General features: G+C 39.2%; 1 protein-coding gene and 1 long non-coding RNA gene across 8 annotated transcripts in view; one reads left to right on the top strand and one right to left on the bottom strand.

The window, feature by feature from the left end:
• Window positions 1-5970, top strand: part of SNX10 (sorting nexin 10) — an 85345-nt gene extending 79375 nt beyond the window's left edge. For 5 of the 7 annotated variants that reach the window (XM_054495881.1, XM_063667459.1, XM_054495884.2 and 2 more), the window contains 2 exons: window positions 1521-1733; window positions 2192-4032. In XM_054495881.1, the coding sequence (XP_054351856.1) occupies window positions 1521-1733; window positions 2192-2273 (295 nt within the window). In that variant the 3' untranslated portion in view covers window positions 2274-4032. Of the gene's footprint in view, window positions 1-1520; window positions 1734-2191; window positions 4033-5811 lie in introns of those variants that run through there. The other 2 variants (XM_063667458.1, XM_063667457.1) reach the window with 2 other exon arrangements.
• LOC134739855 (uncharacterized) lies at window positions 1719-5791 on the bottom strand. Its single transcript, XR_010126908.1, has 2 exons — window positions 5700-5791; window positions 1719-2269 (listed from the first exon to the last, which is right to left on the bottom strand). It is a non-coding gene; the product is annotated as an uncharacterized LOC134739855 (long non-coding RNA).
• Window positions 5971-13011: the final 7041 nt, after the last annotated feature.

Genomic DNA, 13011 nt, shown 5'->3' with positions numbered 1-13011 from the left:
GTAGTAAGAGGGATTTACTACTTAGCTACTTGTACTTGGTAAATTAATCATTATCATGTGACATGGTCATCTTTTGGGAGGACCCAGGGCCGAGGACACAGAGGGAAAAAGAAGGATTTAGCTGCTTTGCTTGAGGTTTTGCCTTTTAAAAAGCACAAAGGTTTTACTTTTCCTTCTAATAGACCAGTAAAGAATATTTTGTCAAACTGTAAACCTGCTGAAGCAAAGGGGACAGCTAGATTTTGGTTTTAATACTGTGAATTTTTAGGCATTTTTGCCTTTGTTAAGAAATGATTGTTCTATTTTATAGAAAAGGACTTGGTATTATAATGACCTTGGATTTTCACTAAATTGATATTAATGGCCAAAAGAGATTTACTTCCCTTATTACTTGTTTAAACAAGCAGAATATAAGGTAAGGTTCATTTGGTCTGAAATACATGATCTATTTTTCACAGATCGTTATATCGGAAAAATCTTATGTTGGACAAAATTCTACTTGGGTTTTAGTGTGTTAGTTTTGTCCCCTCTATCTGGTCTTAGTGTCTCCTCTTACATAATTATTGAACTATTAGTAGAGACTAAATTATCATATGTCAACATCTTTGCTAAAAGATAAACCAGTTTTTATTTAAATATAAAGGTATACTTTGATTTGATTTCATATTCTAAGATGTGCATTTCAGAGAAAACACATTCACTAATATGAATTTGAGCATCTATAGATTTTGCTACAGGATAGTTTTTAATCTTCCATGTAGTTCTGATGCCCTGGTTGAAATCTGTTCTGTCTTTGTAAACTTTGATCTTGAATGTGGGAAGAACAGTATGTACTCATCACAGAATTATCATATTTTAATTATATATATGGTAAAGTTGGCTGGGATCAATTTTATTTGGTTGCTCATTTTGACAACACAGAGATTCAGTGCTCCTAAAGGTTTTGGAGAAATTTACAGTTAACCTTAAGTATTAAAAAAAGCCATCTCTCTCATGAGCTGTCGTAAACATGCCCTTAAGTATATAACTATATTTTTAAAGTTTTAAAATGTAAAATATGCTGAGAATTGTATTGACTTCTTCATATAATTTTTAATAGTAGTTGAAAGTTTTGATGTTTCATGACAACCTATCCCATAAAGATCACTGAATTGACATGCTGTTGGCAGTAAATTTTTTAAAGTAGAATAACTTTCTATGACATATAAGTAAAATATTTCCATAATTAATCCACATGGTAATAACAGATGGGTAAATTGAAGAAATGTCCTTGAAGTTATTCTTTTAACAGATGTTCTTAACTATTAGCTTCATGTTTTTACCCACCTAAATTTCCAAATAATTGAATAAAAGTTAACATATGCTTTCCTCCCCTTAATGGGCAGAGCCCATAATTGATACAAAGTTTACCACAGTAGAGAAATTACCTTCAGTGGTACATTTCTAATGTTTTTCTTTCTTCTACCCTATCACTGACCATCCTGTTCACCAATTATTTTTCCTTTTTTTTTTAAATATAGAGTCCTACAGAATGCACTTTTGCTTTCAGATAGCAGCCTTCACCTCTTCTTACAGAGCCATCTGAATTCAGAAGACATTGAGGCATGTGTTTCTGGGCAGACTAAGTACTCTGTGGAAGAAGCAATTCACAAGTTTGCCTTAATGAATAGACGTTTCCCTGAAGAAGATGAAGAAGGAAAAAAAGAAAATGATATAGATTATGATTCAGAAAGGTATTTCCTTGCATTTTGATTTAATGTATATGTATTTATATAACACATAGTATGCACATATGCATGTGTATAGATATATATACACACTTCACTTTTTTGTTGATGTAATACTAAGATAATGAAAAAATTAATTGACTGAGATTTTATTGAGCTGTGACAGCTCATCATAGTAGTCTTCACACACACCTCCACACTGAATTAATGAATGCAGTAGAAATTCAATTATTTGCATTCTGATTATGTGACTTTCATTTAGTCAGACTTGAATTATTCGCGTTTAAATTATCTAGCTAAAAAAATATCCAACTGCACTCCAAATGGCTAATTAAAAGTCCAAATTTCCTGTCTCTCTTTGTGACTGGAGATAATTAAAGTTCTCCTCTGTTACTCAGGCTTTGAGTGTGTTGTGAAAACCAATTTCCTCTTTTTATTATTTTCCCCCCTCTCTTCTTTTCCAGTTCATCCTCTGGGCTTGGACACAGTAGTGATGACAGCAGTTCACATGGATGTAAAGTAAATACAGCTCTGCAGGAATCCTGAAAAATAATTCTAATGTTACTAACTTAGGAATAGCAAATTATGTCCAGTCATAGAGAAGAAAGCTTCATAATAATACATTCTTACCTAAAGCTCACTGTCATGATGTTAGGTATTTAAATTCTTAAAGATGTTAGGTTGTTTATTAGTGGTATTTTTATGTTGTCTTATTTTAGGTAAGCTTCTGTGTAAAGCTAAAAATCCTGTGAATGCAATACTATCCTTTACAGGCAGACATTATTGGTAAACAAGATCTTGCCCTCCAATGAAATGACTTACATGTTTTAAAAAACCTAGCTGGTTTTATTGAATTTAAAAAGATAGGTAACTAAGTAGCATTTAAAATCAAGATAGAGTATTCCTTCTTGTATCAGTGGGGCAGTGTTACCGTAAACACGGTGTATATGTTGTTAAACCCTATGAAGAGTAACAGTGTAGACCAGACTGCCTCTCTCAGACATGTGGCTGATATTTTGTGGATACCTCCCGTGCACTGGCAAAACACTATGCTTTTGGGTGTTAGACTGAAATATTTTGAGTATTTAATCTTTCCAGTATTCTGTTTCACGCTTAGATGGAAATGTATCTTATGAATAGAGACATATTAAAATAATGTTTACATCTTAGAAAAAACATAGATAGTGCTAGTAATATGACTTATAATTGCAATATATAGATTCAGAAATACATTTTCATTGTCCAAAATCAGCTTCAACAAATGGTTTCTGGAGACAAATAATTTGTTTTCATTATCATTGTATAATCAGGTTAATGATTTATTTTTTGACTAAATGTGAAATTTCTTATCACTAGATAACTTTCAGTATCAGTGGTGGTTACTTATTACTTAAATCAGAGGAAGGATCTTATAAAGATTAATAAATTTAATTTTACCAATAAATATTCCCATAATTTAGAAAAGGATGTTGACTTGCTAATTTCAGAAATAATTATTCATTTTTAAAAAGCCCCTTCTTTTAAAGTATCTACTTGAAGATTGGTATAATTTTCATAAAATGTCTTTTTTTTTAGTGTCCCAAAGATATCTTAGATAAACTATTTTGAAGTTCAGATTTCAGATGAGACAACATTTTCTTGAGATAATTACCCAAGTTTCATCCATGTTGAATGGTACAAAATATTTCTGTGAAACTAACAGGAAGATATTTTCAGATAACTAGGATAACTTGTTGCTTTGTTAAACCCAGCCTAATTGAAGAGTGGCAGAGGCTACTACAAAAAGCAACCTTTTCATTTTCACTAGGAGTTTAAAGCTATTGTATTATTAAAAAGTCTTTACAATGCTTGTTTCAAAGAACCAACAGAAAAAAAAGCTAAGAAAACTAAGAACTAACATTTAAAAAATTAAATTTAGAATAAGAATGAGTTCTTTAATTTGTCCTTTTTTTCTTTGGTCTAAAACATTATTAAATTTTTGTAAATATTTTGATTTAATGTGTCTTAGATCCTCATTATTTTAATACAGGAAAAGAAAAGATTTAATAATTTCTTACCATTCTAATATGTAAAGTTTATGCCATCCAGGCATTTAAGAGCGATCCTCATCCCTTCAGCAATATGTATTTGAGTTTACACTATTTCTGTTTTACAGCAGTTTTGAAAAACAGATACTATGCCACCAATTGTCATATTATTTTTAGATGATGTAACATAGCCATCAAAATTAATATTAAGTAATGCCTAATACTTAGTATGTAAATGTCATGAGATCATTTTTACATTAAACGTGAAAAAAAATCAACTTTGCCGGATCACTTATTTTATACAAGAGAATATATTCTGCCTTAGACCGAAACTCAGTGTTTTTTATTTTTTATGAGGAAATTTGGTAAAACATGGTTTAATATTAGCTATAGTTGTACATATTTGAGGCTTTTAGCCTTGGTTTAGTTGTTTCAATGTCCACACACTGGCTTCTTAAAACTGATTTCTTGCAGCTGAGATATTTAGATGAACTTCAGTTCCCAGTGGTTTTCTTGCTTTGTCTCTTATTTTTCTCTGGCATATTTTTTATAAAGCTTTCTTTAGGAAAAAGAAAGTAATTACTGATGTAACTAACTTGAATAGATGTTTATTTAACACTATTTTTAATGTGACTTAAATGTAAAGAATTCTAATCCTAGATTCTTTATGATTACAGTACAGCAAAACTGCATTTTCCCTGGCTAATTCTGAAAGGGTAAACTATTCACCTATAAAGCCAACTTACGTGTTTTGTTGTAGAGCTAGATTTATATATAACCCAAAGGTGTCAACAGCACTGAACATCAACAACCTGTTACTTCGGCTTCTTATAAAGTCTCACTTAGAAGAAAGTTACTTAATTCTAATTAAAATTTCAAGTTTTAAAAATTACTAGGGACAAGCAAGTATTTATTTTTAAGCAGATACTATTCCTTAAGATATTAAGTATCTTGCCAGTTTTTCAAACCTAGTCCACATTTTATTGAATAATTAAATACAAACAAGTGACATGCAGTATAAAGTAAAAGAACAAAATTTTTTATGACAAGAAGTTAAACAAATTCATTTAGCCTGGCCACAATCACCGTTATATCCAACAGTAGACTGGACTTTGTTTTGAATTTGGTTTGTATTTTTTGGATGCCTTAAGGATTCATTATTATTGAACTACTGTGGTACAAATAGGGTTTTCAGTATTTGAGCTATAAAAGACGACCCCTTTTCATTAGAGGCCTCTTAACATTTTAAAACAAAAATAACAAAGCTTATTCTGTTTCTAAATAGTCTTCCTCTTAATATTTAAATTACTTAGCTGGTATCCTATGAATACAAGGCAACATCTTTTCAATGAAGGAAACAATTTATTTCAATACAATTTTGTGTTTTTGTTTGGAATATAGACCTTTTCTTAGTTTATTATATATAAATACATTTTCAAATACAAAATACTGTCTGAAATTAGTTACTGCAATTTGACATTCAAAGCATAGAATTTTCTTTGCAAATAAAGGTCATAAGAAATTAATAATTTTAATAGAGTGGAGTTCAAAAATTTCAGAAGGATGTAAATAAGCATTTAACATTTGCTTATTTAAATGTTAAAATTTCTTTAACATTTGCTATATATACAAAGGACTTTGGTTCTATTCTTTGCCATATGCATCTTACAAACGAGTCAACCATTGTCCCTTTTTAGCAGACACAATTGCGCCTCACTCCTACTGGAAACTTTTCTAGATCATGAGCAGTGCATTGGACACTATTTTAGCTGCGCAAACTCTGGTAGTTAATGACCCTTTCTCTTGCTCCAAAATTCCAAAGACTTCTTTTCAAAATATATAGAGGAAAAGAGAAAAAAAACCCCATTAAGCTACAATTTCCTGCTGAATTTAAACTCCGGTCTAAAGACACTATGTAAATGGCTTATGCTAAAAAGGAAAATACCCTTTCTCCCCCGACGAGAAGTGTAGATTCATCCAACCCCACACCGCTTGTCTTTGCTGCTAGAGGCACAGCACGGGCATAACTTGTGGTTGTGTTTTTGCTAGTTTCTTACCTCTGGGCCTTCTTTATAGCTTTGCCCCCCACCCCACTGGCGGTGGCGCTCCCGCGGCTGCACTCTCGGCCGCCTGTTGGCTGCGGCGCCTCCGCAGTCCGCGCGCATCCCCCGCGCTGCGTCCCGCACACGCGCGCTCCCGCCGCCTCCCGCCCGGGCCGCTCCGCCGGCGGCGGCGACTGGGCGGCAGGTAGCCAGCCAGCCGGCCTCGGTCCGGTAACCCATGGCAACCGCCCTGGTAACCCATGGCAACCGCGCGGCGGAAAGAAAAAAAAAAGAACCCTGGTGGGGGGGGGTGCGGCGGGCGGTGAGTGGGAACAACGACCGCAAAGAGACAGCGATTTACCGCGCGGGCCTGCGGCTCCCCGCCGCACCTGCTGCAGACCGGCCCGTGAGGCCCCTTCCCGCGCTACCGTGGCGACTCTGGCTGCTGGGGAAAAGAGCAATAAGCAGAAGGCGCTCGTGCAGAGGGGCTCCGGGCGGTGCGCTTGGTGTGGGAGGCTGCCTTAAACGCCGATGACCCTCCGGGCCTCCGCGTGTCCCGGCTTCCAGGGCCCTGCCAGGCTGGAAAGCGCGCGTGGAGCGGGCCCTGCCTCCTGGGGGTTGGTTGAGGGGCGGCCGCGCTGGGGCCGGGGCTGGACTCCAGCCTTTGTTCTGCAGACGCTCGCGCCCGGCCGGAGGAGGGGCTACACCGTGCTGCCCCGGCCCAGTGGGGCCCGGCCCCCGAGGGTCCCAGCGAGCGGACGCAGTGGGGCCGGGCAAACTCTACGTGCCCAAAATTTTGTCATCTGCACACGCATCGCACACATTAGTTAACCCCTTTCCCTTCTAGGCCCCCGAGAACCTAACCTGCCCGGCGGGCGCCCGGCTGCGTTAACCTGCCCCCTCCCGTCTGGAGAGGGAGGGGACGGTCGCGCCTGGTGGTAGGACTGGGCCACTGCGGAAGAAGTGCGTGTCTCCAGGTCCAGAAACGGGCCTGCATCAGGGTGCTCTGTGTGTGTGTGTGTGTGTGGTCAGGGTGCTGTGTGTGTGTGTGTGTGTGTAGGGGGGTGATATAAGTTTTCCACCAGCTTTAGGCTGAGGCCCGGTAAGCGGGACTGTGTTCTAGTCCCCGGAAAAAGCGCGCGGCCTGTGACACATTCAGGTGCCAGGCCGCCGGAGGACAGAAGGGGGCGCTGCCGGGCCAGTGCGGAGGCTGCAGCCGCCCTCTGCAGAACGCGCCCTTGGTTGGGTCTGGCGAGCTGCCCGCACAGTGGAGTGGTGTTAGGGCTCCCAAGTAGAAAGAACCTGTTCCCTACGTAGGTGTCGGTTGTACTTAAGAGCATCATTTGGTCGCTCGTGTATTCGCAGAACCCCTAGCCTGCAATAAGATGGTTCAGGAAACACAACCAGAACCGGTCCCATTCGGTACCCAGCAGCTACGTGCATACAAGTCCACAGAGACATGTAGTGGGGTGGAGGGACCAGGCTAGGAATCTGGAGGTCACACACATCCAGGTCGAGTTTTAACTAGCTGTGATTCCAGGCACATTGTGATGTTATAAAAAGGAAAAGATTTGGCCTGGATGATTATGAGGTCCTCAATTAGACCACTCTCTGTAGGTGTGTTACAGTGACAAATCCAAATAGCAAAGCCATCTGGAATATCTTTTTTTTTTTTTTTTAAGGCAAAGGCCTATGCAAATATAATATGCACACGCTTCTGAAAGATGATTAGATCAACAGTGTTTAAGATATCCCATATTTTTACTGGTAGACAAGGGAAGCCGGCTATGTAGAGAATCCTATTTTAATCCTTTCATAAAGACAAGAATCTTAGATCTTAGGGAAACTTGGCTTATTTTCACAAATATGCACGTTCTGGGTTCCACTGCTTATAGAGGACCCGGTACTGGGGAGCATGTGCTGTTAGAGGTAAAACACAGGTGCTGACCTGCCCTGAGATCTGTGAAGTACAATCCCAGCTCTCTGCATAGCGGTGTACTGGGAGCCCTGTGCTTTCGTTTAAATTTTTTTTAAACAAAAGCAATTACAGAAAAGTGCAAATTTAACGTGTGACATTTAACATCTTGCCGTGGCAGGCAGCCTCCACTTAAATGGGGCCTTTTGCGGAACAACAGGAGCCAAAAGGCCTTGTGTCATGGAGTAATGTAAGACACAATCTGGGTTGCAAACACACAATGAATCGGGAAGGATTTATGTAATTAATTGACCAGTCTTAACCTGTTATCGTGATGTAAGGAATTTGGAACTCATTAATTTGGGCTCTGACAGATTTCATATTAGAGCTGGCAAATATGGATTGAGCCTCTTATTCTTGTAGCAGCTGGAATTTCCATGACAGTGAGGCTTAGTGAAGAAGACCTATTGCTGGAGTCAAACTGCCTCTTGCTAATCAGTAGCCCTGTCTGTATTAAAGGGATAACGAAAGAAAAAAAAAAAGGAAAAAAGCATATTACCTAGTTGGGGGAGTGGAAGGGGCTTGTGTTCATTCTGCTGGTATGTGGGTTGAGCTCAAGCATTTGTAGCTGAACCAAACATTAATTGCAATCATAGAGTTAGGTGATTTCTCAACACCTTGAGAGAAGAGAAGGTAGAATGGTGTCAGGGTCAGGTCTGATATTTTCCGAGTTAAAGAGGGATTAAAAGACAGAGCCTCTGAACTTCATCTGTGTGCACATAGAGACTGTATGAAGAAAGAGATAGAAGTCTTACGAGGGGCAAATGGGAGTTTTTTTTGGTAATGTCATATTCATAAATGAGCAGTTCAGAGCCCTGAAGGAGAGACTGCCTTTCTCAGGAGCCACTTCCTGACTCCTGGTGGGAGCTCCCTAGTGGACCCTATGAAACCCAGAACTCACATAATGAGCATTTAGTTGATAATTTAATCTGTGTCCTCTTCAAATTTTATGATGTTTACTGAATCACTCATTTGGAAATGTCCAGTTTATTCTTTGAGATTGTAAATAAACTCAGTAAAAGTTTAACTTTCATTTTTTTTTCCACCCTTGACAATCAGAAAATTGCTAGGTTCAAAAAAGGTCCCAGAGATTAAACAAAATGGTTTTTTTTCTTCCTTCACAATAGTTTTCCCTTATTGCTGTACTATGTGGTAAGGTTAATATAACAGCTGCCATAAAGATCATTAATACAGGGAGATAAGCAAAGTTGTATGCTGGAAACATTTGCAGGGTATCATTTGCCGCCTTCTGCTGATAAAGAAGCCTTAGGTAACAAATACAGATCACAGGCACTGAATATTTAACTTTTTAGACAGAAATTCCAATTGATCTTGCCTAATATGTTATTATTCATAAATACTCTTTAAAGTTGGGTACTGACTGCTCTCAAAATATGATTTTTTTAAAAAATTTCTATGTTACCTACCTTTTCAAGTTTACAGTCAAACATAATTTACTTTTTAATATGACAAATAGTTACAACTCTTGCAAAAACAAAGCTTTCCATGCCCCTCTCTTCATTCTTATTTTTCTTTTTTGAAAATTGTCTTAAATTCAACCAAATTCCAAAGTAAAGAATTTTCCTTTTAGTTAGTGATAATGGGATTTGATCTATCAATGAAGTGCTCAGTATAAGGACTTGTTTCTGATTATTTTGTTAACAAGTGATTTCTTTAGTTTTGGCTCCATTTAGTTGAATGCATAAAGATAAATGCTAGAAATTTGCATCAATATATTAATGTTATCCTTCACAATGAGAGCAAAGAGGGAGCTAGTATTTGTTATTGGTAGTATTATTTCAGTGAGAAGGCAATGAGGATAAACAATTGATACCAGCAAGACTTGGATAACTAGTATAAACCATGACAAGGGCGATTAATAGTGTATATAAACACACTTCAAGTTTGTATACATGATCTCAGCTCTCACCTAGTGATTTCTTTGTATTTTTTTAAAGGGTGATTTGTGAGTTGGCAGTTACAAGGCTATCAACTCATGTGCTGTGTGTACTGTTTATATATTAGAGGTATGGAATAGACATACTGAAGTGTGATTTACCGGAGAGAGTGTTGATTTGGAAGGATGTCTGATGAATCAGGTTCTGGCTCTGTGGCTGGCACATACCCAAAGGCAGTTCCCAACCTCTCTGGACCTCAATTTCCTCATCAGTACAATAAAAAGACTGGATACAGAACGTCCTAAAGGTGTTCCCTACAGCGCTAGTTCTGAGGAATGCTAATAAGTTTACTAAATGCTAATAAGTTAAAAAAAAAAAAACAGAATGGAGGTTTCCATGGCAAGTTACATTTTGGACACATTGGGCTAAATAAATTTTAATGTTAATTTTTCTGCAGGACTTCTCAGTGACTTTCATATGGTAATATTCACTGTGAGGCCAGCACGGTGGCTCACACCTGTAATCCTAGCACTCTGGGAGGCCGAGGCAGGTGGATTGCTGGAGGCTAGGAGTTTGAGACCAGCCTGGGCAAGGTGGCAAAAAAACCATCTCTACAAAAAAAAAAAAATACAAAAATTAGCCGGGTGTGGTGGCACATGCCTAAGGTCCCAGCTACTTGGAGGGCTGAGGTGGGAGGATTGCCCGAGCCTGGGAGGTCGAGGCTGCAGTGAGCTGTGATCATGGCACTGCACTCCAGTCCGGGCAACACAGCAAGACCCTCAAGAAAAAAAAATTCACTGTGAATCTCTAAGTGTGTGTGTGTGTGTGTGTGTGTGTGTGTATGCATCTGTGTGTAGGGGTACTGTGCACAGTTTTCCTAAACTGATTCGAAAAAGAAAGGGTGAACAGTGATCCCTTGAATCTATAGTACTTTGGAGTCCTTCTGAAAATGATTAAGGGGCACTTGCATTCACCCTAGGTGTTCTTGAGGCCAGGGTGCAAGGAAGATGGGATATCATTAAATGAGAACGATTCCCCTTCAGAGAACAGGTTCTACAGAGAGGCAGGGAGTATAGTACTAAGTTTGTTTGTTTGTTTGTTTATTTATTTATTTATTTATTTATTTTTGAGACAGGGTCTTGCTCTGTTGCCCAGGCTGGAGTGCAGTGGCACAGTCATGGTTCACTGCAGCCTCAACCTCCTAGTCTCAAGCCATCCTCCCACCTCAGCCTCCCGAGTGGCTGGGACTGCAGGTGTACACCACCACGCCTGGCTAATTTTTTAATATTTTTGGTAGAGACAGGTTTTTGCCATGTTGCCAAGGCTGGTCTCAAACTCCTGAGCTCAGGCGATCGTGCTGGGATTACAGGCATGAGCCACTTTGCCTGGCCTCTCAAACTTAAAAGCCTCTGTTTCTTTCACTCTCTCTTCTCACCCTACCAGATGCTCCTTGACTTATGATGGGGCTATGTTCCAATACACCTATGGTAAGTTGAAAATATTGTAAATCAAAAATGCACTCAATATATCTAACCTACTGAACATCCTAGCTTAGCTTACCTTAAACATATTCAGAACATTTACTTTAGCCTACAGTTGGGCGAGAACATCTAACACAAAGTGTGTTTTATAATCTAGTGTTGAATACCTCATGTAATTTATTGAATACGATACTGAAAGTGAGAAACAGCATGGCTGTATGTGAACTTGACGTACAATTTCTACTGAATGTATATTGCTATCATGTCATTGTAAGTCAAAAAGTCATGAGTCAAACCACCCTAAGTTGGGGACCATATACAGTCATGCATTGCTTAACAATGGGGACATGTTCTGAGAAATGTGTCGTTAAGCAGTTTTGTTGTGTGAACATCACAGAGTTTACTTACACAAACCTAGATGGCATAGCCTACTAAACACTCTGGCTACAGCCTAGTGTTCCTAGGCTAAAAACCTGTATAGCATGTTACTGTACTGAACACTGTAGGCAGTTGTAACACAATGGTGAATATATGTGATCTAAACATGGAAAAGGTACAGTTAAAATACTGTATAAAAGATAAAAAATGGTACACCTGTAGAGGGCAGCTCCACGATACTCATGGGACAACAGTCGCACATGCAGTCTGTTGTTGACTGAGATGTTACTATGCAGCACATAACAACATCTCTCTCTCTATCCCATTCCTCTTCAGCTTCTTCTCAAACTCCTGACAACTTTAGCCTCTTTCTGATTTTCCAGACCCAGCCCACACTGGCTCTTGTCTTTCTCCCCCTTTTCTTTAACCCTCCAGATCTATTCCTCACTGTTCTCCCGGTAGCTCTCAGAGTACATCTGACACGGCAGTCCCTGGCCCTCTCGGCTCCTCCCCACTTGAATTCCAACCTTTGCAGCCATAGCTTAGGAACTAGTCTGACAAAGATGGGATTCTCCTGAGGAGTCTGGGGTGGGGGGCATTGGGGCAGAGGGGGTGGAGGTAGGGGGAGGGAGAGGTAGGGGAGTGGAGGAGGGGAGGGAGAGTGGAGGGTGGGAGCAGGTGGGCACACCAGCTGTCACAGTGGTGATCAGAGACAAGCCTGCAGTCTAACCCTGTAAAAGGTTTTCCTGAAACTCCTAATTTTGTTTAGTAGTAATGAACACCAGCTTGCATGCAATTTTTGTTTTCCTCTTTGTTGGTCTACCTACCAAGTTTATCCCCTGACCTTCAGGGGACCTCACCCCAAAGCCACTGTGTGAAAACCAACCTTATTTCTAAGAATATTTCTAAGGTCTATGACCTTCTTTGGTAATCCATGACGAGGATTAACCACTCTTTTTAGAAAACCATTTTGTCTACATGCCTCATGCTCCCACCAAGTCCAATCTATGGGCAGATCACAGGCCTCAGGATAAATGTGTAAGGAGGACTTGTGCAAGGCCTCCAGGGAGGGAGGAGGCAGTGGTGCCCTCTAAGCACATTGACATTCAAAACTCCTGAAATGCTGTGTAGAACTGTGCCACATTTGGAGAGGGGAAGATAAAACGTGTCTGTGGGTTGGAGTCAGCTTGCAGGGTTTATAACACAACTGTATTTTATATTTTTTTAAAAAATATTAAGTTTTCCTGAACCTTTTATTTTCTAGTCGAATTAGTATTTCATCCTAAGTTTTGCTTTAATTTATGGTTCTTTTCTGAATCAAAGGTTTGTACATAGCTATGTTAAATAATGACCTCCAAACTCAAATGTGAAATTGGTGTAAAGGTTTTGACAGTGAGTCATATTGTGAGCAGTTTAATTAAAGTTGTCTTAGTGGAGTCTAGTTGTTTCTGTAGTTGGCGGTTCAGCCTGACCTCAAAACAAC

This window comes from Pongo pygmaeus, chromosome 6, assembly GCF_028885625.2.
Source record: "Pongo pygmaeus isolate AG05252 chromosome 6, NHGRI_mPonPyg2-v2.0_pri, whole genome shotgun sequence".
NCBI lineage: Eukaryota > Metazoa > Chordata > Mammalia > Primates > Hominidae > Pongo > Pongo pygmaeus.
Note: the sequence above shows the minus strand (reverse complement) of the source record. Positions and strands in the feature narration are given on the sequence as shown.